Here is a 26,621-nt window from a genome sequence, read left to right as displayed (position 1 = left end):
CATTGAAATTCAAAGAGGCTCGGTGATCGAATGCCGAACAAGTCTATAAGCCCTATATCGCCGGAATCTGGTTTCCTGATCGTCTCGACTCTCTTCTCTTCCCCACGGGGTAGGACTATACTTGCATGATTCTACTATATATGTTACCTACTCCACACATATCCTAGTCTCATCAACTCATATTCTCCACTTCCCCACGGGGTAACAGTTACACTGCAATAAATCCCACTGTTTCTTTTTTTCTGCATCCTTTTCTCCTCTATTCTTTAAGATGGAAAAAGAGAAGTCCACATCGGTAGATGATACTATTATGCATGTCGAACGTTCAGATGATATTCGACGAGGATCTACCACATCCGCCCACCTACAAACCCAGGAACCGGTTTGGAAGACACGACGTACGTACACGAAGAGCGGAATTGGTGGAATCTTCACCTCTCGATATGTCTTCATGTGTGCTTTGTTTGCTACCCTTGGTGGTATGCTCTTTGGTTACGACCAGGGTGTAGTATCCATCACCCTAGTCATGCCACAGTTCCTTGAACAGTTCCCCGATATCGCGGAGACCGCTCCAGGCTCTGGTTTTAAGAAAGGCCTTATGACTGCTATTCTGGAACTTGGAGCTTTTGTTGGTTAGTAAACCTGTTATTTTGTCATCTCGCTAATAGAGGGATATTAACATGTCACAGGTGCCATGAACCAAGGATGGCTTGCTGACAAGATCTCTCGCAAATGGAGTATCTTCACCGCTGGAGTTATCTTCTTGATCGGTGCAGCTTTGCAGACTGGAGCCATCTCGTTTGCTATGCTGACCGTTGCACGATTCATCGGAGGTATTGGTGTTGGAATGTACGTGCTCAATGCTCTTTATTATCGATATTCTCTAACAATGAGTAGGCTTGCAATGGTGGCGCCGCTCTATATCTCTGAAATTTCACCCCCCGAGATCCGAGGAACACTGCTAGTCCTTCAAGAACTTTGCATCGTGGTCGGCATCGTGATCGCCTTCTACATTACCTATGGCACGCGCCACCTCGCCGGGCACTGGGCATGGCGTCTTCCATTCTTGATTCAGATGCTTCCCGCACTCATCATGTGCTCTGGTATCTTTATGCTTCCTTATTCTCCTCGCTGGCTATGTCAAAAGGGGGCGAGTGGAAGAGTCTCTTCAAACCCTCGCCAAGATCCGTCAGCTACCCACCACCGACGAGCGGGTGTTGGAAGAATGGAACGATATCCGGGCTGAATGCGCATACCGTGAGGAGCTGTCTGTAGAGAAACATCCACTCCTTTCCCAGCCGGGGAGATGGAATGCCATCAAGCTGCAGATCTCGCTCTATGTTGACTGCTGGAAAATGCCAATCTACAAACGAACCCAGGTGGCCGTGGGTCTGATGTTTTTCCAACAATTTGTCGGCATCAATGCCCTTATCGTGAGTGTATTATTTCGACGATACTTGACTACTGATGATTAACACAAATAGTATTACTCACCAACCCTTTTCAAGACCATGGGCCTGGACTATGAGATGCAACTGACTCTCTCCGGTGTCATGAACATCTGCCAGGTTGTTGGCTGTATCTGGTCTTTATGGGGTATGGATCGATTTGGTCGCCGCAAACTTCTCCTATGGGGTTCAGTGTGCATGTTCGTCTCCCATTTCATTATCGCCGTCCTGGTTGGCAAGTATGATGGGCAGTGGCCTACTCATAAAGCGGCTGGATGGGCCAGTGCAGGCTTCCTCCTTTTCTTCATGTTAACCTTCGGAGGCACCTGGGGCCCTATTCCCTGGGCAATGCCTGCGGAGATTTTCCCATCCTCGCTCCGTGCCAAGGGATGCGCCTTTGGCACGATGTCTAACTGGGGCAACAACTTCATCATCGTAAGTATCAAGCTTCCATTCCACACGAGAAAAAGAATTTCTTTTAACGGCTCTAGGGATTGGTCACGCCTCCAATGATTCAAAACATCAAGTTTGGCACCTACATTTTCTTTTGCTGCTTCTGCGCCCTTTCCTTCGTGTGGGTTTACTTCCTTGTTCCAGAGACCAACGGTCGTACCCTGGAACAAATGGACTCGGTGTTTAATGATAAAACAACTGCTCAGGAGACACAAAGACGGGCAGCAATCATGGCTCGACTTACAGGGGAACATGATTCTGAGGGATCGCCCTAGATAGCAGGCTGCTGACTGGGTCGTTGCAGAAGCTTGACATGGCGAAAGGCATGTGGAAATTAGGTGTAACCGATGAATATATGTTTAACTGCATCAGTGCTGTGCTTCTTATTAATAAAGATCCAATAATCTGAGAGATAGCTTTCTTCCAAGATTGTGTAGCCTTTTCAGATATTTCCTATCTATAATAAGACTTATATCCGAGATGCTATTCCATCACAGCGCTGTGGGTGTGACTAGAAATATTGTGAGTAGAGACCAGCTATATATAGCCTTAGACTACATTGCATGCGAATATACCCTATAAAGCTCTATGCAATTTCATACCAGTTTCTCTGCTAAACTATAGCATTATTTCATATGACCTAGTTATATCAGGCGTCAAGGCATAGAGGCATTCAGGTATCAAAGCGGAGAAGGAAGAACCAGCAGAACTCAAGCGGTGAAGAGATTAGTAACAGAAACCCCACCCTAACTCATTGTGGACACACTGGAGAAACTCATCCAACGGGCATACTAGGTATGGATTTCATCTCCACTTGGAACACCTTCGGTAAAATGGAAAATGGTTCATTTATGCGAGTTCCATGTTTCGAAATTACATTATAATTTCATATCACCAGAACCGATATTGTAGGTATGCGAATGTGAATGTGAATGTCCATACCCTACGTATGTATAGATGCGCTATTTCTCTCCACAATATGCCTCAGTTGATCAGCCACTTACATAGATCAAGCCCAATAGCTACCTAACTACTCCGTGTACTATACTATATCGTAGAGGTTATACCTGTTTCCTACTTGTGGCTGATAGTCGGTTCTTATACCCACCGTGACATCATACTGTCTTTTGAAATTCACATTCAACGTACAGTGTACACTGTAATTGTATAACGATATGCTCCGTACAAGATAGACAATATTGTAGCCTTCACTAACAGAAACCGACTATGCAACTAATGAACTAAAATATGTATGTTCCGGAACAATGACCGCTCCGAGAACAAATGAGCTTGGGAGGTTTTTTTTACAGTTTGAGTGGAGGGGCTCGAGTGTTTCATTTTATCCAATGAATTTGGTTCAGTGACATGGTAATATTATTTTCTGATTCTCTGATTCTCGGATTTCAAGGAAATGAAATGAATGTGGACCGTGTCCACACATTTCTTTGGGGTGCAATATTGTCAATGTTCGAGAAACAGATTAATATTGCGTTGGGGACTGATTTCCATGGGTTTTGACATAGGCACATGAAAGCATAACATATTATGTTTGAGATTGATTGGCTTAATCTCAATCCTCGCTTACAGTCACTTGCTAGGTAGGTATAGACAGACAATTGAAGAATGGAATTCTTCGGGTCGCTTACAACGTTTATTCGTTTAGTGTCTATGATAGACGCGCAAGGTGTGTTTTGTATAAGATCGGACAACGGTAGATTTGGATCGTCATGAACATGGTAGATCAGGCTATTAGCTATTCACTAGACAACCGTAAATCAACCAATAACTCTTTGTACATACTATTATGCATTGTACAATATACAGTCTAGAATTCCGAACTCGATTCCAATTCCGACCTCCCAAATTTGGTTGCGTACAATCGTGTTGTCCTGTATGGATAATCTCTCTTATGCCTCTATTTTGCTTTCATCCACGTGTCTGACAAGTCGGAATGCCGTTCCTTACTTCCATGCTTTGCGATCCGTACATGCCGACGCGGCGCGATTGGGACATTTCCATTTTGCATCTGCATTTTATACATCATGCCAGTTATTGCTTTTTGTCAGGAACACCGGCACCTCATCCCGGACTCGTACCACGATGTGTCACAAGGGAAGTATGCTTTTCGCCGCATACAAGGTTGTAGTTGGTAACTATATACTTTCGGTATGGCGCCAGTTCCAAGGTTTGTTCATGGACAATCACAACTACATGTATAATATAGACTGGTATGAATTGATCCACTGACCAAGATTCCGAGATTCTCGGAAAATGCCATTGAGGCTGTACTGACTCTTGTACAATTTAGTTGTACATATGTCGTTATAGATGTATGTAGGTAGACAACGTCAGAATGGCCAAGTTTGCCGAGACCCGAACGATGGGACCTTTCGGAATCCCGATATATATAACTCTACAATGTATACAATGTATGTAGTCATGGTTGTACCGGCATGATTCTGAATATTAGAATAGCAGTTTCAAGAGACCCCTGTTGAGGGGGCGTCATTTTAATTCTTAATTTTAGTTTTTAGTTTTTTTCTGCTCCCGTGATATTGCCAGTCAATGGTTCTCATGTCGCATGACAAGAAGTGAATTGTGGCGATTCCGATGCCACAGCCCCTCAACCAAGGTCACCTGCTCTATGTCCGGTGACGTCGCTTCTATGCGTCAAAGAACCGATTATATATGAGAAGATACATATGGATATAGTAACAAGAAGATACAATGTTTGACCTTGTAGTATTGATATCGACCTTTATGTACTATATCTATTTGATACATCTATCTATGAAATAAAATCCAAAGACTACAATGTTATACGAATGTAATATACGTATTACCATATTGTACATGTGGAGGAAACATACAGTATCGGTAATGTAAATACAGTACCAGCACGGTCCCATTCAAATGTGCCTTAATCACGCATTGATTTTCTCTCCAAGCAGCTCCGTAGCTCCTCAACGTTAACCTTTTGAGCCAGGTGCGTCCCTACTGCGCAGGGGCCAAGGTGAGGTCGAGGGAACGGCCGGGCCGCATTGATGTTTTGTTTTTTCTTTCTTTTTTTTCCTTTTTTTCCTTTTAAAAGAGAGAGAGGTACCTGACGAGTCGGGTGCTTGCTGCTCCAGGAACCAGCATTCCTGGTGATTATTTACCTTTCTTTGATATTATTTATTTATTCTATTTATTATTCTTTTACAGCCAGAGACCGGGTTCCTTTTCCTGTTGAATGTCATTGCACGCGCTCTAGAACTATAGCTCGTGTTCATTCTTCCCTTTGATTGGCTTGAAACCCTCGTTTCTGATCTGTCAAGAGTTATTGCCGACTCGGGGTTCATCTGCCGGTCCTGGTATGAGAGACTGCATGGACGGGACTACGGCTGGAATTCAAATGATTGACCCGAGCTGGGCGTCGGCTGAGATAGCTTCGACTCACATGCCAAGGGAACCCTTGCAAACATATGGACTTAAAAGACGGGAATGGTAGCCCCCTTTCCGAGATTTACACGGGCCGATACCTTATGGCTTGGTAGAGTAGATTCTGGACGGAGGACAATATTGTAATAATATCTGATTAAAATGTTATCGTTGCTTTTTTTTTTCTCTTTCTGTTTCCAGTCAGCAGATCCGCTACGATACAATATTGTCCACGGGTCCATAGCTATTTTATAATTAAGATGCAATAATAGTAACTAGTTATATAGTTACTCCGTAGTTATATCAGACCAATTAATTACTACATATGTAGCTAGTTATCCTCAGTTCCAGTTGGCCCAAGCTTCTTTTTTTTTTTTTTAGTCAGCTGGACGTCTCGTGACAAGAGAGGTCCATTGAACCAATGAAAACGGTTCCAGTGTAAAATTCACGGTCACCCGACATGGCCATTTTATTTGGGATCGGAATATAACTCCTGATTGCTACTGCTGTTTTTTTGACTACTTCGACCTATATAAATAGGATAATTATATTTTTCAGGATAGCTATTGTAGCTGTTATACTCATTGGAGCTTATATCCATTTATATCCATAATCTCTCTCCCTTGAGCTTAGATTGTTAGATTTACCCCGGAGACTCCGCTCATCAAAAGTACTTGGTATTGGTAATTAAATTACCACTAGCCTGTACCTATGATATCATCCCCCGAAGCTCGGTATTCTTTTGGTAATTGACGGTATAGGCTTGTTATACGGTAAAATGTAATGAAACTAATACCTAGGAGATTACTTAGAATGATCTAAATGGGTTATAAATAGGTTGTAAATAGGTTCTATAGAAACTGGAGAAAAGTAGAGGCTAAGTATATAAGTGACATAAACTACAATTACCTACATAATAGCCATAGATATATAATTCAACACAGCTTAAAGGGCAATTGGTTTGGTAGCTCCCGCCCCTCTCTTTTCCCCCCCTTCCCGAATTACCCCCAAGACATTGGCTTTCATCTTCATTATTTTGACTTGGTGAACTGAACCACACCCTTTTCTTTTTGATATCTTTTCTTTTGTTTCTTGGAAAAGAATCAAAATTTAATATAAGGGGGAAAGGGAAAAAAAAAACATACCCCCATCTAATACTTCACAAAAAAACCATACAAAGAGGGGAGAAGAAAAAAAACCAACGTCACAAGAAACAAACCCCCCAAACAACTTCCCCCCCCAAATTTTACCTAACCTTCCCTAGTCTAACCCGTCTTATTCCTCACCAAATTCAACTTTATTGGTTGAACATTCTCCTACTGATATTTGCCCACTTCTCATTCTTCCTTTTCTTCCTTTCTTTTTATTACATTCTTGGCCCGAGCCTTTCTCTTCTTTCCCATCGGTCCTTCCGCCCCTCCCTACTCCACCCCGGTTTGCGCCCAAAACGGCCTTCCTAACTTCATCCTCTCATCCTACAACTACTTCATCATGTCACAAAGTCGGCCCGGGTTGTTTCCAACTTTGCGCATGGGTGGTAAGTTGTTTTGATATATACCTTCCAATTGTTACTGACGTCTCCCCCCTCCCAACAGAGGTGATCCGCGAGAAGGTCCAAGATGGACTGACGGGCGAGCCCAAAGAGATCTCCTACACGCAGTGTAAGATTGTTGGCAATGGCTCCTTCGGTGTCGTGTTTCAGACCAAGATGGCCCCCAGTGGTGAGGATGCTGCCATCAAGAGAGTCCTCCAGGATAAGCGGTTCAAGGTACGGAATCTCGAACCGATGGGGTTTTGGGTCGAGATAACTGACACCCTCGCCAGAACCGTGAGCTGCAGATCATGCGAATTGTGCGCCATCCCAACATTGTCGAACTCAAAGCCTTCTACTACTCCAACGGCGACAGGGTATGTGTTTCCTCGGGTCCCTTCCCGATCGCCCTTTCGTCCCTCGTTACCTCGTTGGCCCCGTTCCCCATGGACTGACATGTATTTGGATCTTCAGAAAGATGAAGTCTATCTCAACCTCGTTCTCGAGTATGTCCCAGAGACAGTGTATCGTGCATCCCGTTACTTCAACAAACTCAAGACTACTATGCCCATGCTAGAAGTCAAGCTGTACATCTACCAACTCTTCCGGTCGCTGGCCTACATCCATTCACAGGGTATCTGTCACCGTGACATTAAGCCCCAGAACCTCCTTCTCGATCCCAACACGGGTATCTTGAAACTCTGCGATTTCGGATCCGCCAAGATACTGATTGAAAACGAGCCCAACGTTTCATACATCTGCTCTCGCTACTACCGTGCGCCCGAGCTGATCTTTGGTGCGACAAACTACACAACAAAGATCGGTACATATCCACCAAATTTGTTAAAAGCAAAAAAAATAATAAAAGAAACATAATACTAACTGGTTTATAGATGTCTGGTCAACTGGTTGTGTGATGGCAGAATTGATGCTTGGACAACCCCTCTTCCCAGGAGAGTCGGGTATTGATCAACTGGTAGAAATCATCAAGGTCTTGGGCACCCCAACTCGAGAACAAATTCGCACCATGAACCCCAATTATATGGAGCACAAGTTCCCTCAAATCAAGCCTCATCCCTTCAATAAGGTACCTTTTTTTTTTTTTGTGGTTGCGTTCTAGTCTGTGTTGAAACAAACGATGCTGACCAAATCGTAAGGTTTTCCGCAAGGCACCGCCGGAGGCTATTGACCTCATCTCTGCCCTTCTGGAATACACTCCGACACAACGACTGTCTGCCGTGGAGGCCATGTGTCACCCCTTCTTCGATGAGCTCCGTGACCCTAATACCCGACTACCGGATTCCCGTCACCACAACAACCCCTCCAAGGATCTTCCTGCTCTATTCGACTTTTCACGACATGGTAAATTGGCCCTGACGATGGATCTCCGCTTGTGAACTCCCATTCGCTAATAACAATGTTTCTTTTTTTGTAGAACTCTCGATTGCCCCCGAAATGAACGCCCAGTTGATTCCCCCTCACGCTCGTCCTGCCCTCGAAGCTCGCGGCCTCGGCCTTGATACTTTCAAACCCCTTGCCAAGGAGGAGATGATTGCACACCTCGACTGAGTTGAATCCAAGTGTGCCCTCTGCGAGGGATACGTCTGTTGTGCCGCCATATGCACTGTACATGAGAGGACCTGCCTGCCAAGTTCCATCATGTCTCAAGTGGGCTCTGAATTGAGATGACACCTTGTTTTCTAGAGGGTTGTGTCTCATACCCCGACGGATATGGTAGAACTTGGAGAATTTGGGTGAAGCAGGGGAATGTGGGGTGGAAAAGTGCATCCATTAATGGTTGGGAAGCGGAAATTTATCTTCGGTGGTAAGGGCTGATGGTTTTCAAATGGGAGGTCATAGCCTGGAGTTTATTTTGAGGTGTCTGAGACAACTCTTGGGAGGAAAAAGTGATACCCTTTCTGTGCAAGTCTGCCTTTGGGGTCGGAGACTGCATAGGTTTCATCGGGAAGAACCCCCTAAACACGCAGCAAGCCGATCTCCCTAATGGGGAGATTGTCTCACAAATGCATCAGAGATCTTGATGATTTCTTTGGATACAATTAAGGAGGACCCGCTGTGGTCAATATCTCTCGACTTGCAGCGCTAGAAACCCGAATCGTTCTTCCCTTGTCCTCGCTTTAACTTGTTTTTCTTTTGTTCGCAATATCCTTGTATCAGATTCATCGGGCTCGGCTGGTTCGGTCCCTCAGACTCACCGGCCGTGAGCTATATGTCATTTCAGTTCTCACAGTTTCCCTTTCAGTGTAGATTTGTAGTAAGAAATATCATGAGTACTCCAAATTATATATGTACATGAGAAAGTAGAGATACCAAATGACTGCATTCAAGAAAGGTAAAGGCAATATTTTGTTTGCTTGTGCTGTTAATAGTGTCATTCATGATAGAAAGAAACCATTCAAGAATTATAATATCTTTGCTTTGAAGTACTTTGACGTACTTTGAGAATAAGTGGTCATGTCGGGCCGGAAAATCCCCTCTCCGGATTCCATTTACCCTAAGCTCCCCAAGCTGTCACCCTCGCTTTCCACCATTCCCGAACCGTTTCTACAATCCTATATCTGACCCGGAAATTCGGATTCCAGACAATGGCCGAATACGACCGTCGAAACCAGGGCCACCGAGGGGACCGAGGTGACCGAGGTGGGCGCAAGCGCCGCTACAGAGGTGAGAGACGCGCTGAGCTCATATACATGACCATGCTAACATTACCCGTATTCAGACGACGATGACTACGATCGCCGCCCCCAGAGACGCAGACAGGAGGAGCCTCTGTTGGTTGTCGTCCGTCGGCAGTTGTTGACCATTGCGGAATCGGTAGGTCTTTTTTTCCCGCGCATTGAGACGCTTTACTGGTGTTTCAAGCTGACGGTACAATCGATAGGCTGCTCGCAGAGTCGAGGATGATATTCAGAGTATTGCGAAGTCAGTTGCGGAGAATTATGACGATGAGGACATTCGCCGCGACTTTGTCAACATCTCCCTTGATCTGTATGTATCGGACGACTTTCGACTTAATAATATGCTAATAAGCCTCGTAGTGTTCACGAACAACCTATGAAAATCCCTTTCATCGCCAGTGCCGTTCTGGTCGCGCATAGTCTCAAGCCCGAGCTTGGATCGGAGATCGTGGCCAAGGCTGCTGGGGCTTTGCAGAAACACATTAATACTGGCGCATGGCGGGAGGTTAAGCTTCTGATTCGTTTCTTGGGTCTTCTTCAGCCGCTCTATGAGGGTGAGGGCATCTTCCCTCTTTTGGAGGAGCTCTTTGCTCGTGCTGTTGACCTGCAGACTGCCTCTTCTGAGGATGTAAGTTCAATCCCAAATTGTGATGGTTGAAATTGTCTAATGGCTTTGCACAGCTTCTTGGCCTTGAATTGGTGAAGATTATCCAGTTCACTCTTCCTTACATTATGCTCTCTCCGGTGTCCGGTTTCGAGGCCCAGGCTACTGGGCTTCTGGATAAGACCGACATTATCGCGACAACTCCGCACGCCCTTGTCGATTTGGTCAATACATTCAGCCCCGAGGAAAACCAGTCCGCGGCTGGTCAGAGTGTTATCAGCTTGATGCAGACCCAGCTTCAAGGAGAGGTCAACAACGGCTGGCAGCTTAAGTGTCTTCCTCGTCCCTGGAAGGACATTCGGGATTCTGAGACCGGTGAGCCCCAGTCATTTGACTCGGTGGCCAAGATTGCCTTCCCTGAGGTTACGGTGCCTAGCCCCGTCCTCAATGGCCCACGTCCGCTGTTCCCAGAGGTCTATCTTTCGGTCTACGCCGACCAAGAAGTGGACACTGTTCCTTCCACTGAAGACATTTCATCTTCGCTCATTAGAGACGTATTGGTCGATACCATCAACCTACTTGACTTCAACCGTGTCGCTACGGCCAAGTTCTTGATTGATATCGACTGTTACTTCACCCCTTATACATTTGTGAAGCGTGCCACGCCGTTCGACCGCATGCGCGACCTCGCAGGTGAGATCCAGCCTTGGAAGCCTGAGGACGTGGCAGTGGATGCCGTGTTCTCACAGCTGTTCCAGCTGCCTGCTTCGGAGCACAAGCTTATTTACTACCATTCCGTTCTTACTGAGTGCTGCAAGATTGCCCCAGCGGCGATTGCGCCGAGTTTGGGTCGTGCGATCCGATTCTTGTATAACAACCTAGAGACCATGGACTTGGAGCTCAGCAACCGTTTCCTTGATTGGTTCGCTCACCATCTGAGCAACTTCGGCTTTACATGGAAATGGAGCGAGTGGTATGCTGACAGTATCAGCTCTCCCGTTTTGTACCTAGCTAATCATGTTACAGGACTGATGATCTGGATCTTCCCGCTATACACCCTAAGATGGCATTCATCCACGGTGCCTTGGACAAGGAGATTCGTTTGAGCTTCGCTCAGCGTATCAAGGGCACTCTCCCGGATCCTTATCCTAAGTTGATCACCCCGGGCAAGGAGAAGGACACACCCGATTTTAAATATTCCTCCGACAGTGAGTCTTTTTCTTGGTGATTCGATCTACAACAGTCACTAACATTGTCTCAGTGGCACCCTACGCTAAAGAAGGTCAGGAACTCATGCAGCTGATCCGTAAGAAGGCCACCGAGGAAGAGATTCAATCTGTGATCACAGCGATCGAGGACCAGGCCAAAAGTCAGGGCGTCGATGACCCCAAAATCCCCTCCACAGACGCATTTGTCACGTCCCTGTGTTACGTCGGATCCAAGTCCCTCTCTCACGTCCTTTCCTGCATCGAGCGCAGCAAAGATCGTCTTCTAGAGATCGGCACTGAGTCCAAAGCTGCCCGCTGCCAGATCATCACCTCCGTCATGGACTACTGGGTCGACCAGCCCGGCATCGCAATTAACATTATCGACAAGCTGCTCAACTATACCATCCTCAGCCCCCTCTCCGTCCTCGAATGGGCTCTTGCCGAATCCGTTGCTGCAGGGACCATCCTCTCAAAGCCCCACGTCTTCGAGATGATCTCCGCCACCGTCGGCAAGGTTACCAACCGTATGCGCCAGATCGTCGCCGCCCGCACCCAGCCAGCTCTCTATGAGCCCCAACTGACTGCCATCGACGAGACTCTGTCCCGCGAGCGCGAGGACATGCAAACCCTTTTCAAGTACATCGAGGACTCGATTGTCTCCGTCGCGGCCGGTAGCAACGACGAGCAGATGGAGCGTGGTGACGGCACCGGTGATCTACCCGAGGATGCTATCATCCGCCAGTGGGGCCGTCGCTGGCTCCGCGTTTTCCGCAGGAAGGCTGCTGTCGAAGAGGCCTTCATCTCTGATGCCTTGGCTAATGCTACTCCCCTTGGGACGGTGGCCCCTCCGGCTCCTGAACGGGAGGTTGGTGACGGTGATCTTGACATTGCTGATGCAGATGTGGATCTGCAATAGGTAAATGCATTGTTGCCCTGATTGGTTGTATGCGCGTGCTTGCATCTAATCACACTTTGATTTCCATGATTTATGGCCCGGAGTCTCTTTCCCCCCTTTTTTTTCCTATTGTATTGTACACTTATCTATCTCCGGTCGTTGAGGCCTCAACAGAAATATGAAAGGGCTATTTCTTGGAACCTTGTATTCAATCAGTAAATTGAAGATCAGTCTTTCACTTGGTAGGCATTCAAGGTTGCAGAATTATGTTACTACAAGATGCATGATGCATGATCTACATTTCAGCTCACGCTGATCCGCGCCTCTCTGCTCCGCAGTCCTTTGTCTTTCTGTACAGATCTAACAAAGCAGAACCCCGTGTCATACAAGGCTGACTGCTCACATATGCAAGGGGGTGCCTAGATATAAGCAAACAGGTAATGTATTGTCTAATAATAAAGGATCGAGCTATACGGAGTACTGGAATAGATATCAAACATATTACATATTGGATCTGTAGGAGATAGACATACTATACTCCGTGACTAGAAGCAACAAATCACTTTCCCACGATTCAAACAAAATACAAGAGGATATTCCCAACCCAGCTAGATAGCTAGAATACATACCAAACGTAAATCGTGTACATCTTGAAACTCCTAGAAAAAAGGAGAAAAGAAAAGAAAAGACTAGAACACCAAGCTCCGGTGTTTTCGCACCCAAACGAGAAATGGGAATGAGAGGAATAGAACCAATGAAAAGAATAGCAGCAGTGAAGGCAGAACCAAAAGCAAGGGATATCAAAAAGGGAATATAAAACCAAAGAGAGACAAAGAGAGAAAGAGAAAAAAGGGAATCCAACTCAATGACCATGGCCATGGCCATGCTCATGCCCTTGCCCACCACGACCATGCCCATGTTCATGCTTCAGTTCCTGTTCATGTTCCTGTCGTCGACCAATATAATAACCCTCCTCATCCCCATCACTACTGGACCCGTAAACCGAGAACCCATCATAGCTTCCCCTCCGCATCTTCACACTTTCATCAGACTCAACAGATACCCGCTCCATCGAGTCCCGTTGTGCAGACCGCTTCGTCGAGATCCGACGGTCCTTGCCGCGCCCTTTGATCCCCTTGTTGCTGTTCTTGTATAAATCTGCAAAATACTCCCATAGAGCACGATCTGCAGGGTTTGCGGGGCCGTTCTCGCCGATTTGCGAGAACTTCTGCGTCAGGGTGCGGAGGGTTGCGGCGTGGAATTTATTTTGGTGGGACTGGTGTATGTTCGTTAGTTTGTTTTGTTTTGGTTTTTGAAGAAAGAAGACACGATGTTGGTATGCAAGACAGGGGAAAAAAGAACTCACCTTTAGATTCCCCAGTTGGGTAAATTCCTTCCCACATTCATCGAGAAGGCAACTGAATTTCCGGCCTTGGGTGTGTGTGAGCATGTGGGCGCGGACGTTACCCCGTTGCGCGAAAGCCTTGCTGCAGAGTTCGCATTTGAAGGGCTTTTCGCCTGTGTGACGGCGCGCATGGGTCTGGGTCTTGTTAGAGATCTGCGTGGTCGCATGGCCCGGTTTTGTTGCTTACTTTGAGGTTGCCTTGCTGCGAGAAGCGTTGGCCGCATGAGGGCACTGTGCATATCTGGATTCGGAAGAATCAGTTGCTGATCTCATGTCTTTTGCCTGGTGACGTCTTGTAGGATTACTTACGAATGGCTTGTCACCTGTGTGGGCTCGAATGTGGATATCCAGGTGTGTCTTCTGGGCAAAGCTCTTTCCACAGCCTGGTAGAGTGCATGTGTACTTGCGCTTTTTGCCTGAGCGGGATAATTGGCCCTCGTTTGCGAGGAAGTAGCGTGGAGGCGAGGCTGCTACTGGTGGGTAGGATACTGGATACGCGTGAGGTGCGGCTGGGGCCAGTTGTTGCTGGAGGGGTGGTAGCGACTGCTGAGGTGATGAGGCGGCATGCTTCGCTTGGATTGCCTTCATGAGAACATCCACGTTTGTTGAGAATGCGATGTCAGCGGATGTTTGTTTCTCGTTTGTTCCCTCCGGTGTATGGCCTACACTGGGAGGCGAGACATGTATAGGATCGGGAGTCTTGGGTGCCTGGCTGATGGCATTCTTGGCCGGACGAATCTCTGGGAGAGACTGCAGTGGTTGCTCTGTCGTGAGGCGCAGTGGTTGCGGCTGAACATGTTGACTTGGAACGAAGTAGTATGGATTCGAGTGTGCATGTGCATGTGCATGTGCATGGCCTACAGAATGAGCGAAGCTGTATGGTAAGCTACTCGAGGCTTGATAAGACAACGAGTAGGAAGGTGGTGAATAGAAAGGGAAGTTCTGGTTCAGCGTCGAGTCCATCGACCGTCTGGGTGTAAACGCGGCATGACCAGAGAACTCATATGACACAGGGTCTGCAGTCTCCATTTCGCACACAGATGGAGAGTACCAATGTATTAATCAAAGGTATCTCGAAGGTATGAGATATTTGGGTTCTGGCTGTTCAAGAAGAAGCAAGAGGGAAAATAGACAAACAGACCGACCAAAGCGCAATCTATAGATCTGGAATATATATATAAGTGTGGTTATATATATATGTATATATAGTGAAAGGAAATAGCAAATATATGCAGGTCATGAAGAGTATATAATATATATAATGATTGACAACTAGTGATGATCATCCGCATTGACCGTGGCGTCTCTCGATCTAGATATACCTAATGTAAAGGCGGGGCGACAGGGGAAGAGTCAGCCGGTGAAAGTCGAGAGTCGTGTTGATCTGTATGACGTTTGAAATATTAACACGAAATAATAATTATAGAGAAAGAAATATATATAAAAAAAAAGGGGGGGGTTCGCAATTCGAGGCCCTGCAACGTACTTACTGTACAAGTTTGATTCGACGATCTCGGGGGGGCCAGGGACATCCCTGATCGAAACACTCCACCGGGTAAAAAGTAATAGTCAGAAAGATATACAGGCTTGGAGAGAGAAGGATAAATAACTGGGTAAGATCTGGGTAATCAAGCGAACTGGAGTTCATACAGGTGCATTGCATCCTGCATAAATGGGAAATGGGAAAATCATAATAAGTAATTTCGGACGCATCAACTCCTGTACCACGAGGAATTTTAGTTCTCAAGGAACTAGTGGTAAAGTATTTGATGGTATTGTCGGTGTGAATTGGGTGAATTGGGTGAAATATGTGAAATGGCTTGCCAGTCACACAATCTTCGTGGCAGTAACTGGCGCATAGGTCTTTTCAGCTTTCTTTCTTCCCCCTTCCCCATCCCTATTTTCTTCTTCTTGGATCTTGCTGCAAAACAAATGTCAAAACACTTGACATCTGTCAGACTCCTCGATCTCAAGAAAAAAAAAAGAAAAGAGAAAACCCTCCGTTTGCACTTCTCCCTCGAGGACGGGCCGGCCCTTCAAATCGCGGGAATTTCAAAGTGGACCGTGATCGACCTGCAGTCGACATGTAGATTATTCAGTCGATCTCGGAGTCAGCAATTTCCTCAGTGCTCAATGGTCAAATGGCAATTACGAGTTCCATGCGCCATCCCGATAGTCGCCAATAGTGTCCGATCTCAGCCCATCGAATATCCCAGTTAGCCGCCTATGGCCTTGGGAAATTCTGATGTCCTCGTGATTTGAAATCTGAAATCTTTTTTTTTTCAGATCCTCAATGTCTTGAAATAGTTATAGATTGTTGTTGGATCTTGTTAGATCTTGTTGGATTCTCCTTTGATTCGTCTCTGTTTTCTCTGTGTTGTCCTTTTTTCCCACCAAGTAGTAGTTGACTGGAGCACGGGATTTGGTTCAGTGTCTTGGGAGTAAGCTGGATCGTCTATTTTTCCCCTCTCTCTCTCGCTCGAGTTATTACTCCGTACGGAGTAGTGTTATACCCCCTTTCAAAACCTGCATTGGGACTTGTCTTATGGTGATCATATCCATAAAAGGGTTTAGCGCCATGGGAACGATCCGAGAAAAGTGACAGCCGTGTGAGGCGCTGACACGAGTGGCAACCCTGCACGGCCTGCGTCGAGTATGAGAATGGTTCCTGCAGGGATGCGACTAGATGCGACTAGTCTTCATGAACTGTTGCCACATTGAGCGCTCACTTGCACTAAGCAGAGATTTGGTGGCTTTTTAAGCCTAGATTGCGTTTGCCGGTCGTTCTGATCTGGGATTTGAGGTTCTGCTTTGTAGTCACAGTACGGAGTACAGTAGTCTCAGTACTTCTGTAGTACTGTAGTTCTGTAAATACTCCATGATAAATTAGTAATGGATACTGTATGACAATAGACGATTCTGATCGAGGCTCTGTGGTGATTCAGACGGGACAAGGATGAGAATTCGGGGTTTTTCCAGAAGTTGAAGGTCCCCGACGTAGGACAAAAGCTGAACTTCTACTTTGTACATTCAACTACATACATGATACTATGCTTTTGTCTACAGTCTACTCTGTATAATATTCCATCTTCATTGAATTTGCTTTTTTTCATAGAACGCATTACACCGAAGTGTTAAATAGACAAAAAAAAACAAGTAAGAGAACCCCAAAAGAAAAAACCGAATCCAAGCAAAACGCATTGCGCCAACGGCCGATCAAACTTATCTTCCCTGGTATTGCGAGTATCTTGGAAGAAAATAGAGTCAGCTTATCGTCAAATACAGAAACACAGTCAGAATATACTAACCTCCAAATACGAGCACGCATATCTCCACTACCGGTCGCGAAAAGGCTACCAGTGGGGCTAGGTGCAACCGAGATTACTATTGAAATAGTTAGAGAGAGAAAGAAAGAGAGAGAGAGAGAAAGATAATGAATATAGAAACACCGTAAGACTCACCGGAGTTCTTGTGTCCCTGAAGCATCATCTGGGCATTTCCAGTCACCGGGTCCCAGAACTGTACACCGCGGTCCTTGGAACCACTCATCACCCAAGCACCGTCGGGTGTCAGACACACGCTAAGAACAAAGTCCTAAAGAGTAGTGAAAGTTGAAACGTTAGTTTGCGCCATAAAAGATTCCCGGGACGATCGACAAACCTTGTGGCCTTCGAAAGTACGAATGCATTTGCCGCCCTTGACGGCGCTGTGGGGGTGCATGCCCCGGGGAACGGTAAGCTCCCAGTACTTGATAGTCTTGTCCAGACTGCCACTGACCAGGTCACGGCCATTGGGAGCAAAGGCAACCGAGTACACACTGTCCTTGTGACCATCAGGGTTCTCCAAACGCTCCACCAGGTAACCAGTGGTAGTGTCCCAGACGCGCACGCTCTTATCCAAAGAACCGGCAGCCACGTAGCGGCCATCGGGAGACATAGCCACAGTAGTGACACCGTCCTCAATACTAAGAGTGTAGACAAGCTTGCCATCAAGAATATCCCAAAGACGCACGGTCTTGTCTCCACTACCGGATGCGATGAAACGGCCGTTGCCAGCAAAGTCCAGAGAGTAAATGTCCTGCTCGTGTCCACTGAAGATGTGCTTAATGGTGCGCGCGTTGATGTCCCAAACCTAAATTCGTATCGAGTCAGTAAAACCATCTACTGCTTGTTCATTCCTGCAATCCAGAACTTACCCGAATCTGCTTGTCCTCAGCACCGGTGGCCAGATACTTGCCATCGGGACTGAAGCAAACACTGCGGATGTAGAGATCGCCGTCCTTGTCGACATTCTCATCCTGAAGAGTGGCCACATTCTGACCAGTGGTCACGTCAAAGATCTGGGCCGAGCGGTTGCAACCGGTAGCCAAGTATTTGCCATCACGGCTGAAACGAACACAGCAAACAACGCTATCGTGGTTCAGGTGGTGCACGAGCTCGACATCAAGAACACGCTGCACCTCAGGGTTGAACACAGCGTACCAGTCGCTACCCTCACGCTTTTGCGACGGGGGCAAGTCATCGGGGTTCCAGTTGGCGAGCATGTTTCCCGGACGCTCGCCAGTGCGGCCACCGAGAGCTGGGTTGGGAGCAGCGCGAGGGATCTGAGGTGACGCACGGGGGTCCCGGGGGTCACGGGGGTCAGGGTAGTTGAGTGGTGATTGCTGGGGGGTAGCTGGGGGGCCGGGCATACGGCCACGATTCTTGCCGGGGCCTGGGGATGCGGTAGGAGGGGCAGCGGCTCCATAACCTGGGGAAAAGGGGAAAACGGCCACGTTAGCAACTAGGCAATGATTGTCATAAACACAACGACATACCGTTCACAGCAGCGCCACCCTGGTATCCAAATGAGCTCTGCGGAGGTTGCGGCGCACCTGGCTGAGCGACCGAGGCAGGCTGTTGAAGGGCATGCTGGGGAGGCTGCTGATCCTGGGGAAGGGGAGGGGCAAGTCCGGGACCACTACCTGGTGGGTTGGTCATGATACCACCAAACAGATTGCTGGGACCGTGGCCCAAAGCAGGCGGGGGAGCCTGAGAGCCAGCCGAGTGACCAGGGGCGGCGGCGGCGGGTCCGCCGATGTGAGTGGGAATAGTTTGGACGCCGCGCGACTCAAGTTCATGTCGCAGCATTCGAATTTCGGCCTCATAACTTTTAAAACAAGATACGATCCATGTCAGAAAGATTGAGGGATATCAGGTTTCGGGGGGAATGGGACGAACTCTGTCTTGATCTTGATCTGAGCTTGCTCCAGCTGGTAGACCTTCTGACGGATCATCTCCATTTCCTGGAGCTGTCCGGTCACTGCATGATCTGTCAGTTAGATAACATTTCAGCGAATGTCGGAACCCATGGAGCTGTCTTGTATTCATGAAGTGGTCTGGTGGGGAGGAGGGGGAAGGAACATCGGCGCATAGAGCCAAATGATAGGAAAAGGGGTGGGATAGCAGTGGATAGATATGGGGAGATGGGACACATACACTGGTGCTCGAATTCGCCGGTGTTTCGCGACTGGCTTTCAAACTCCTGGCGCAGTTGATCCAGCAACTCTGTCAGACGAGAGTTGGGAGCGGGCACCATCCCGCGATGAGCGTTGTACATGGCGCTTGTTTTTCTCTTTTTCTTTAATTAGTGAGGAGAATTGATTCAATGGAACCAATGTCAGGTAAGGTAGCTGGTAGCTGTTTCAAGGACTGAGGTCGATTTCGCGCGGAAAGTCAAAGATCCGAATCGACCACTGAGGCTTCAATGCTTGGTGGATTACACCACGCAGCTAGCCACAGTGATGAGTTTAATAAAGTTGAAGAAAAGAAGTTGGAAGTGGTAGCGGTAAGAGGGGTGAAGAGGCTGGCAGGATGACAGTTTAAAGCGGAGCGGGAAGGTTTAAAGGAAGGCGGCAGCGGTTGACGCGAAAAGCGAAGTCAGCGACAGAAGCGCACCCTTTACCCGAAGTTCCACTATATTTCTTCAACGGAGTACGAGTTATGAACTATATGTAAGTATATATGTATAATGATATATACTTGCTGTATTGAATTAAGCTTAAAAGATTAGATCCAAATACGTGACAGAAACATCATTGGATTTTTTTATGCACGAGTACGTACATAGTTACAGATATCAAAATCCCCTTTTTTTTACATGACGGTATTCCACTTATGCAATGGGGGCTGAAAATACTTAGGGGATACTTGGATCTACAGCCGAAAGTGCGGGCAGTGGAGGTACCTCTGAGTACGGATAACCCAGAGTGGAACTGCCGTTGCCTCGTGCAGTACCACTGTGGTACCATTTCCGTGAACCGAGATTATATGGCCTGATTCTTTAGGCCAAACAGCATTTGCCAATTTCAGCCTTGATTCACAGGCATTAAGGCAAACTGTGGCGAACCAGGGGCTACCTTTTTTTTTCTTTTTCTTTAAGCGTGTAGATTGTACTCTATACGTTGTACATATAGTTATATCCATTGAATATATAGTCCAAGAATACTAAACTAATTTTGGTCATGTACTAGCTAAATGTAGATATCTAAAACCAACAAACACAACTGGCCACTTTCTCATCGGACAGTATCAATCAGCCCACGAACCTTGGAATACCCCTGGGCTTATTAAACAACGGCTGCAGTGGTTCCGCGCTGGTGTGACTGCGGGTAGATTTTATTGTTATTACTCCCTTTTTCTCCCTTAAGTACTCCCCTCCTCTTCTTCTCCCCCCAATTGATCTGTGATAAGTCTTAATCATGGATATCATTCTTGAATTATGGGATACCTTCATTGGTGACCGTCTCTATTCAACACTCCTACCAACATCTCTCTCTTCTTCGGTGTCACTTCCCGCCTTCGCCAATGTCGCCAATAGTACCTTGTCCCTATTTGGGTCTCCTGAGCCTTTCGTATACGAACAGGCTACACAGATGTTGTACCTGGAACCTTCCAAGTATGCGTACTTAAGCGCTTGGCCCCGAAACAATGTATACCGTCAATTCACCAGTTTCTTCCTGATCACTTGGTATGCGCCAATCTCGAAAATTGCCACTCTTTAAAAATACCAAAAAAATCTAACAATCCCAGGCTCTTCGGTCTTCTGGTTTACTTTGTCGTCGCATCGCTCTCCTACGTCTTCATCTGGGATAAAACAACCTACCAACACCCGAAGTTCCTGCGCAACCAGATCAGAATGGAAATTCGTCAGGCAATGGAAGCTATGCCCCCAATGGCCCTCCTAACGGCCCCGTTCTTCGTCCTGGAAGTCCGCGGATATGCCAAACTCTACGATACAACCGCCGAAGAACCCTTCCCCTTCTACAGTCTTATCCAATTCCCCTTTTTCATCTGCTTCACCGACTTCTTCATCTACTGGATTCACCGTGGTCTGCACCACCCCCGCGTCTACAAGACCCTGCACAAGCCTCACCACAAGTGGATTATGCCGAGCCCCTATGCCTCGCACGCCTTCCACCCGCTCGACGGCTGGTCTCAGAGTGTGCCATACCACGTCTTTCCCTTCCTCTTCCCCCTGCAGAAGGTGGCCTACGTCTTCCTCTTCGGCTTCATCAACCTCTGGACTGTCTTCATCCACGATGGTGAATACGTTGCCAACAGCCCCGTCGTGAACGGTGCTGCTTGCCATACTATGCATCACTTGTATTTCAACTACAACTATGGGCAGTTCACCACTCTCTGGGACCGTCTTGGTGGCAGCTATCGCAAGCCTAACGAGGAACTCTTCCGCCGCGAGACCAAGATGGGTGACAAGGAGTGGAAGCGCCAGGCCAAGGAGATGGAGTCTATCCTCAAAGACGTTGAGGGTGAAGACGACCGCAGCTACTCCGCCGATAATAAAAAAGACCTTTGAACGACAATTCATGTTCACGATTTTGCAGTCTTCTGCAAATGCTTTTTTTGGTTCTTCCTTGCATCTTAACCACATACGGTGAACGACTTCCGCTGTTAACCTGGGGCTGGCCTCTTTTCGGTCCCCCAGTCTTCTTGCTAATCCAAGTACATGAGCTCGCCCTGTGCATCATTTATCTGTTTTAATACTCAAAATCGAGCCCATACTGGGGTCTCATTCTGTACATAATTTTTTCTTTTTCACGGCGGGCAGATTGTCCTTGATTAGATGTTCATGTCAATGCCATTCCATGTATTTATATTGCAAATTTACGTTGCTCAAAGCCGAAACATATTCACGCATCATCTGGGATACTACATAATACGTCGTTACACCAAATAAAATCGTCAGTCACGACAATCGCTGTATAATAACACATCGCGAACCATCAGTCTGATGGAACCCATACTCGGCCAAATCACGTTCCCGAGTGGGCCAGATCCCTGCGCTAAACTTGCTTTCCTTAGAGACAAGTCGTTTATGAAGAGCAACCACGCGCTGCGCCTGTGCCATATCCCCACACTCGAGCACGATGATCTTAGTCTCCAACTCGTATGCTAGTGTGATAATTCGGTGGTAGAAGATATCCTCCGATCTGAAATCTTCAGAGATGGAGTCTGAAGGCACAAGTGCAAGTTCGGGCTCGAAGAGCCGCACACTGCGGGCAGTGGTGCCATTGCGAAATTCCGCTCGGGATATGTATGGTGGGTTGGAGATCAATAGATCGCATTGAGTATGTTCTGACGGGTTCGATACAAGGGATCGAAGTAATGATTTAATGGGTGGTGTTGAACCGTCGCCTTTACCCAGAACATCGGCGCGATGGAAATGGATGTCTGTAGTAGCTCTGGGTGCCAATTGGCCTAGTTGCAGATTATGCCGGAGATTCTTCTGGGCTAGCCATAACGCCCTGGGACTGATATCAATTCCTGTGATGGACAGGTTTTGGAAATGAGGAGCGAGCAAGGCATGTAGAAGAAGTGAGATGCAACCTGTGCCTGTGCAAAGGTCGATGATGCGCAAGGGTCTTTCAGACTTGGACTTGTCATCGGCCGCTACTTGGCAAACCAATCTGGCTGCTTGATATGTATAAGATTCAGTCTCTGGCCTGGAAGATGTTAGTGAGAATTTTTGGGCTGAAGGGTTGAATATCGATGGACAAACCTGGGGATCAAAACGCCTTTTCGGCAAAGAATTTCCAAATCACCGAATGGTTGATCGCCTAAGATGTATTGAAGAGGATAGCCTCTAGACCGTAGCTGACACATTGATTTTAATTGACCCCTCCATTCTATCTTTGATGGATGTGATTGACTATCGCGAACTGCTCGTTCGCGTAGCCAACGGAGCTCATTTCGGGCAGAATCGATTGTGCGACATTCTTTGAGTAGTATAGGCAATAGTATATTTTCTCGACGTGCTTTGAGGATCACGGATAATGGAATCCTGGGCATTATGGGAACTGGGGATTGAACAACATGGCGATAACTACATGTGTAGTTAGTTCAGAGGTCAAAATTTGTGCCAAGCATTTGCCAGCGATCTCCCGCTGGCCTAGCGTGCACTGCTATTATACTCTACCAGTTAAGAGGAATTTAACTATCATTATGATTCACCGTTAATAGGTATATTGAAATTGAGTAGTTAGATTAAATAAATACTGTCCATTTCATAGCACATAAATCTAAGTAATGAAAATGACCAAAATCCAGGTATAGCCTCCCAAACTCCAAAATACACACAACAATGCTAAGTCTAAGATATAAACAGAGAGGCCTATATGCTTAACAGATTCTCTCACAGAACCAAAAACGCTCCAGCACCAGCAAGGCCGAGAGCTAGATGTCTCGGCATGGCAGTGGCCTTAGGTATAGCCATGTTGCCAGTCGCAGAAGCTGAGGTGTAGATACCCGACCCTCCAATACCACCAATACGAGCAGCAGTGCCACCAACTGGGGCGGTAGTCACCGGATTCGAGACAGCAGTAGCACCAGGCACAGAATCAGTACCGGTACCGATCTCGGAGATATCGTTGCCGGTCGAGTTGAAGTTGGTATTTGCGAGGGAGATCTCGTTGTTGGCTAGGTCGTAGACGACATATGCACTGCGGAGGAAGGTATCGCCCAGAACAGAAGTACTGCTACCTGCGGGCACGATGCCGAAGACGCAGGCCTTTTCGCCGTTGCGGAAATAGAGGTCGCCAACATCGATGACTAGCTCGTTCAGTCCGACGTTGATGGTCGGCGAGGAGAATGTGTAGCTGATGTTGGTATCCTTGGTACCCATGCTACATTCGATGTAACCAATGCCGCTTTGGGACTCGTACGTTACGCCGAGGTCGTTGTAGATGTCGCTTACCACGGCGTCCGGGAGGTAGGTGAGAGAACTTCCTGAGTCGAGGAGGACACCTGCTGGGATGGAATTCGAGTAGGTGGTTGTACCCGAGGAGTTGCTAAGAGAAACTCCAGTAAGTGCGATGATGAACTCCGCGTACTGGCCTCCAACTTTCTGAATGGGGACGGTTTGCAGTGTGCCGTGGTACTTCTTAGTGTTGACTCCACCAAACAGAATTGACCCTGTGTTTGCATCCAGGTCATTCAGCCAGAGACTATAGGCGTTTGATTGAATTAAACCTTTGTTGACCATGGCCTTGGGCAGGTTGGCATATGCTGACTCGCCATTGGTGCCCACCTGGACTTCATTTGCAGTATATCCTATTCCGAGCACGCCCTCTGAACCATTATATTAGCCCTGGTGAGTATATATATATCTTTTTAATTGAATCAAACCACTAACCTGCAGATGCAGAGGTAAATCCAATTCCAAACTGGAAATCCTTGATAGTTGTGCCTCCAATGGTGAGAGTATCGGTGACATAATCACCGGCGGCACCGGACCCATCGGCATAAGTGATATTGAAGTCCGAATTCACATAGGCGTATGAGGAGGAGGAGCTCGAATCGTAAGTACCAGATATGCTGCAGCCATTTTGTGTGTTTTCACAGAAGGTGGAATTTGGTGTATTCGTCCATAGATCACTGCTTCCGGTGTCGATCACCATGCGCATGCTTTGAGCTGGAGTACCTAAAGTGATATTGCAGAAGTATAAAGTTTCCTAGGCAGAAACGTTAGTATCATCATTGACTCTGTTCTTCTATATTTAGTATTCTTACCTCATTGTCCAAGGTTTGGCTGATAGTTGACCGCTTTCTCCTGGCTTGATCTCTAGCGACTGGATCGACAACGTCCTTGCGTTGAATGTCCATCTGAACCACCGCGGGATTCTCTCTTTGATGAAGAGTTAAACCCCAGGCTGGCACCAGAGTGGCCAATAGGATCCATGCATTTTTCATTGCGCCGATCGTTCTCCCCGAGTTTTCAGTCCGGAATGTGAAAGATCGGCTTTTGTTATAGTTCTTGTTTTAGATAACTTCAAGCTGGAAAAGTATTTGCGACAGGTGATGAATTGACAATTGTGATTTAAACAAAAGGGTGAATTGGAGCTAAGAGTTTGAAAGAAGGAGAGGAAGAGAGAGAGTGTGTGTGTGAGGAAGAGCGTGAAGAGGAAAGAAAAAAGAGGAAATGGGGCAGTGATTTTTTGTATCAGGGTCCCTATAATCAGTTATAAACTCAGTTATTCGGGTAAGGCGGACATGTGTTGTCGTCACCAAGCATAGGAATTATCTATAGTTTCTTTTTTTTTACGTCGTTCTTTTCATTATTACCAGTCATATGTATATCATTCTTGTACTATTCGCCGCTTAAATTTGGGCGCCTGTATCCGCCGGTTCCGAGCGGGTTCCTTGATGATCTATGCACATATAGTCAGTGTTGTGTATGGAATACTGAAATACTGCGTTGACTAACCTGGTGCATATGTCCCTACCTTTAGTACCGTTGGAAGTTGCAGATGTCATATAAAATATTTCTAAATTCTCTATTCTCGTATGAAAACCCCCCATAGAAAGATGGCAAAATCAGCATACGTATGCAACGTACGTAGCGGAGCCTATATGACGCGGTTGGGTGACGCTCCACTTCAGCCACACACCGGCTTAATCGACACGCCAAGTTTACATGTAGACTTGGCAATTTGTATATTTCTACCTCGATTCTAGTGAACTATACCTAATTGTGTTAGTGAGCTGTTATATCGAAAATTATTCATATTATATTGACCTTGAGTATCTATACTATGGCGTTATACTTGATAATTATACTGTCAATAGAATTAGGGTCAGTATAGTTTGGTTTAGTATACACACATATACCGAAATGCCCTACACTATAGGCAACCACATTATTCTTACATATGTAAAATACAATATAACTGTACAATACTATACAGAAATCCCTCTTACAACCCCATCGCCTCCCGAATTTGTCTCATGGTCTTCTGGCTATTAGCGCGTGCGGCCTCAGCCCCCTCCTCAGCCACCATCTCCAAATATCCAGTCTTATCGTCCATAATACTAATATACCGATCTCGAATCTCCTGCAAATGGAACGTGATTCGCTCGGCAACGTGTTCTTTGAGCGCCCGGAGACTCGCACTCTGATGTTCACTTGCGATCTCTTCGCAGGATACACCTTCCAAATGGCTAAGGATTTCAATCAAGTTCGACACGCCTGGTCGACGTACCGGGTCGTAGGTAACCCCCGCTTCGGAATCTGTAAGCGCGACCTTGACCTTTTTGCGGATCTCGGCGGGTGAGTCGGTCAGAATGATTCGGGATTTCTCGTCCGCGTGTGATTTGGACATCTTTGATGTCGGCTCTTTGAGGGACATCACCCTTTTAGCGGGGGCTGGGTGTGTTAGTGTGATAGTTTTGGAGTTGGGGGATGTGTCACTTACATATCAATGCTTCTGGGATTGGAAAAATGGGCCCGTAGAGGTGGTTAAAGCTGTTGGCAGTGTATCGAGAGAACTCGAGGTGCTGTCTTTGGTCTTCGCCAACGGGGACATGTGTCGCTCTGGTCATCGTTAACACCGAGTTGCTGACTGAGAAAGGGGACTTCACCTGTGCACCAGGATATCGGCAGCTTGAAGCACGGGATATGAGAA

At 46.9% G+C, this 26,621-nt stretch overlaps 9 protein-coding genes across 9 annotated transcripts; 4 read left to right on the top strand and 5 right to left on the bottom strand.

Annotated features, from left to right (window-relative positions):
• Positions 1-271: 271 nt before the first annotated feature.
• On the top strand, positions 272-2,176 carry N7529_000877 (uncharacterized protein; the record flags this gene model as incomplete). Its single annotated transcript, XM_057236408.1, has 6 exons — positions 272-632; positions 690-849; positions 898-1,162; positions 1,185-1,433; positions 1,485-1,883; positions 1,940-2,176. 6 exons carry the CDS (start codon positions 272-274, stop codon positions 2,174-2,176), a joined length of 1,671 nt encoding a protein of 556 aa, XP_057103211.1.
• A 4,636-nt stretch (positions 2,177-6,812) lies between these two features.
• On the top strand, positions 6,813-8,421 carry N7529_000876 (GSK family serine/threonine-protein kinase; the record flags this gene model as incomplete). The annotated part of the gene is made up of 7 exons (XM_057236407.1): positions 6,813-6,858; positions 6,917-7,089; positions 7,146-7,229; positions 7,327-7,675; positions 7,746-7,939; positions 8,010-8,214; positions 8,288-8,421. 7 exons carry the CDS (start codon positions 6,813-6,815, stop codon positions 8,419-8,421), a joined length of 1,185 nt encoding a protein of 394 aa, XP_057103210.1.
• A 1,037-nt stretch (positions 8,422-9,458) lies between these two features.
• N7529_000875 (NCBP1 family protein) lies at positions 9,459-12,279 on the top strand (the record flags this gene model as incomplete). Its single annotated transcript, XM_057236406.1, has 7 exons — positions 9,459-9,537; positions 9,593-9,687; positions 9,755-9,861; positions 9,912-10,179; positions 10,233-11,128; positions 11,182-11,363; positions 11,417-12,279. 7 exons carry the CDS (start codon positions 9,459-9,461, stop codon positions 12,277-12,279), a joined length of 2,490 nt encoding a protein of 829 aa, XP_057103209.1.
• Positions 12,280-13,120: 841 nt separating this feature from the next.
• Positions 13,121-14,692, bottom strand: N7529_000874 (C2H2-type zinc finger protein; the record flags this gene model as incomplete). The annotated part of the gene is made up of 4 exons (XM_057236405.1): positions 13,121-13,534; positions 13,625-13,798; positions 13,851-13,904; positions 13,973-14,692. The coding sequence occupies 4 exons, from the start codon at positions 14,690-14,692 to the stop codon at positions 13,121-13,123; spliced, it is 1,362 nt and encodes a 453-aa protein (XP_057103208.1).
• Positions 14,693-16,885: 2,193 nt separating this feature from the next.
• rcoA (uncharacterized protein) lies at positions 16,886-19,261 on the bottom strand (the record flags this gene model as incomplete). The annotated part of the gene is made up of 8 exons (XM_057236404.1): positions 16,886-16,910; positions 16,972-17,047; positions 17,125-17,257; positions 17,324-17,794; positions 17,859-18,412; positions 18,480-18,811; positions 18,883-18,964; positions 19,141-19,261. The coding sequence occupies 8 exons, from the start codon at positions 19,259-19,261 to the stop codon at positions 16,886-16,888; spliced, it is 1,794 nt and encodes a 597-aa protein (XP_057103207.1).
• Positions 19,262-20,402: 1,141 nt separating this feature from the next.
• N7529_000872 (sterol desaturase family protein) lies at positions 20,403-21,517 on the top strand (the record flags this gene model as incomplete). Its single annotated transcript, XM_057236403.1, has 2 exons — positions 20,403-20,671; positions 20,734-21,517. 2 exons carry the CDS (start codon positions 20,403-20,405, stop codon positions 21,515-21,517), a joined length of 1,053 nt encoding a protein of 350 aa, XP_057103206.1.
• Positions 21,518-21,907: 390 nt separating this feature from the next.
• N7529_000871 (uncharacterized protein) lies at positions 21,908-22,910 on the bottom strand (the record flags this gene model as incomplete). The annotated part of the gene is made up of 2 exons (XM_057236402.1): positions 21,908-22,664; positions 22,882-22,910. 2 exons carry the CDS (start codon positions 22,908-22,910, stop codon positions 21,908-21,910), a joined length of 786 nt encoding a protein of 261 aa, XP_057103205.1.
• A 443-nt stretch (positions 22,911-23,353) lies between these two features.
• On the bottom strand, positions 23,354-24,623 carry N7529_000870 (pepsin-like aspartic protease; the record flags this gene model as incomplete). Its single annotated transcript, XM_057236401.1, has 2 exons — positions 23,354-24,288; positions 24,353-24,623. The coding sequence occupies 2 exons, from the start codon at positions 24,621-24,623 to the stop codon at positions 23,354-23,356; spliced, it is 1,206 nt and encodes a 401-aa protein (XP_057103204.1).
• A 1,290-nt stretch (positions 24,624-25,913) lies between these two features.
• Positions 25,914-26,538, bottom strand: N7529_000869 (uncharacterized protein; the record flags this gene model as incomplete). Its single annotated transcript, XM_057236400.1, has 2 exons — positions 25,914-26,362; positions 26,412-26,538. 2 exons carry the CDS (start codon positions 26,536-26,538, stop codon positions 25,914-25,916), a joined length of 576 nt encoding a protein of 191 aa, XP_057103203.1.
• Between the last annotated feature and the right edge of the window lie 83 nt (positions 26,539-26,621).

Source organism: Penicillium soppii (genome assembly GCF_028829465.1).
Source record: "Penicillium soppii strain IBT 18220 chromosome Unknown utg000001l, whole genome shotgun sequence".
Classification (NCBI taxonomy): Eukaryota; Fungi; Ascomycota; class Eurotiomycetes; order Eurotiales; family Aspergillaceae; genus Penicillium; species Penicillium soppii.
This window is presented reverse-complemented; position numbering and strand designations above follow the sequence as displayed.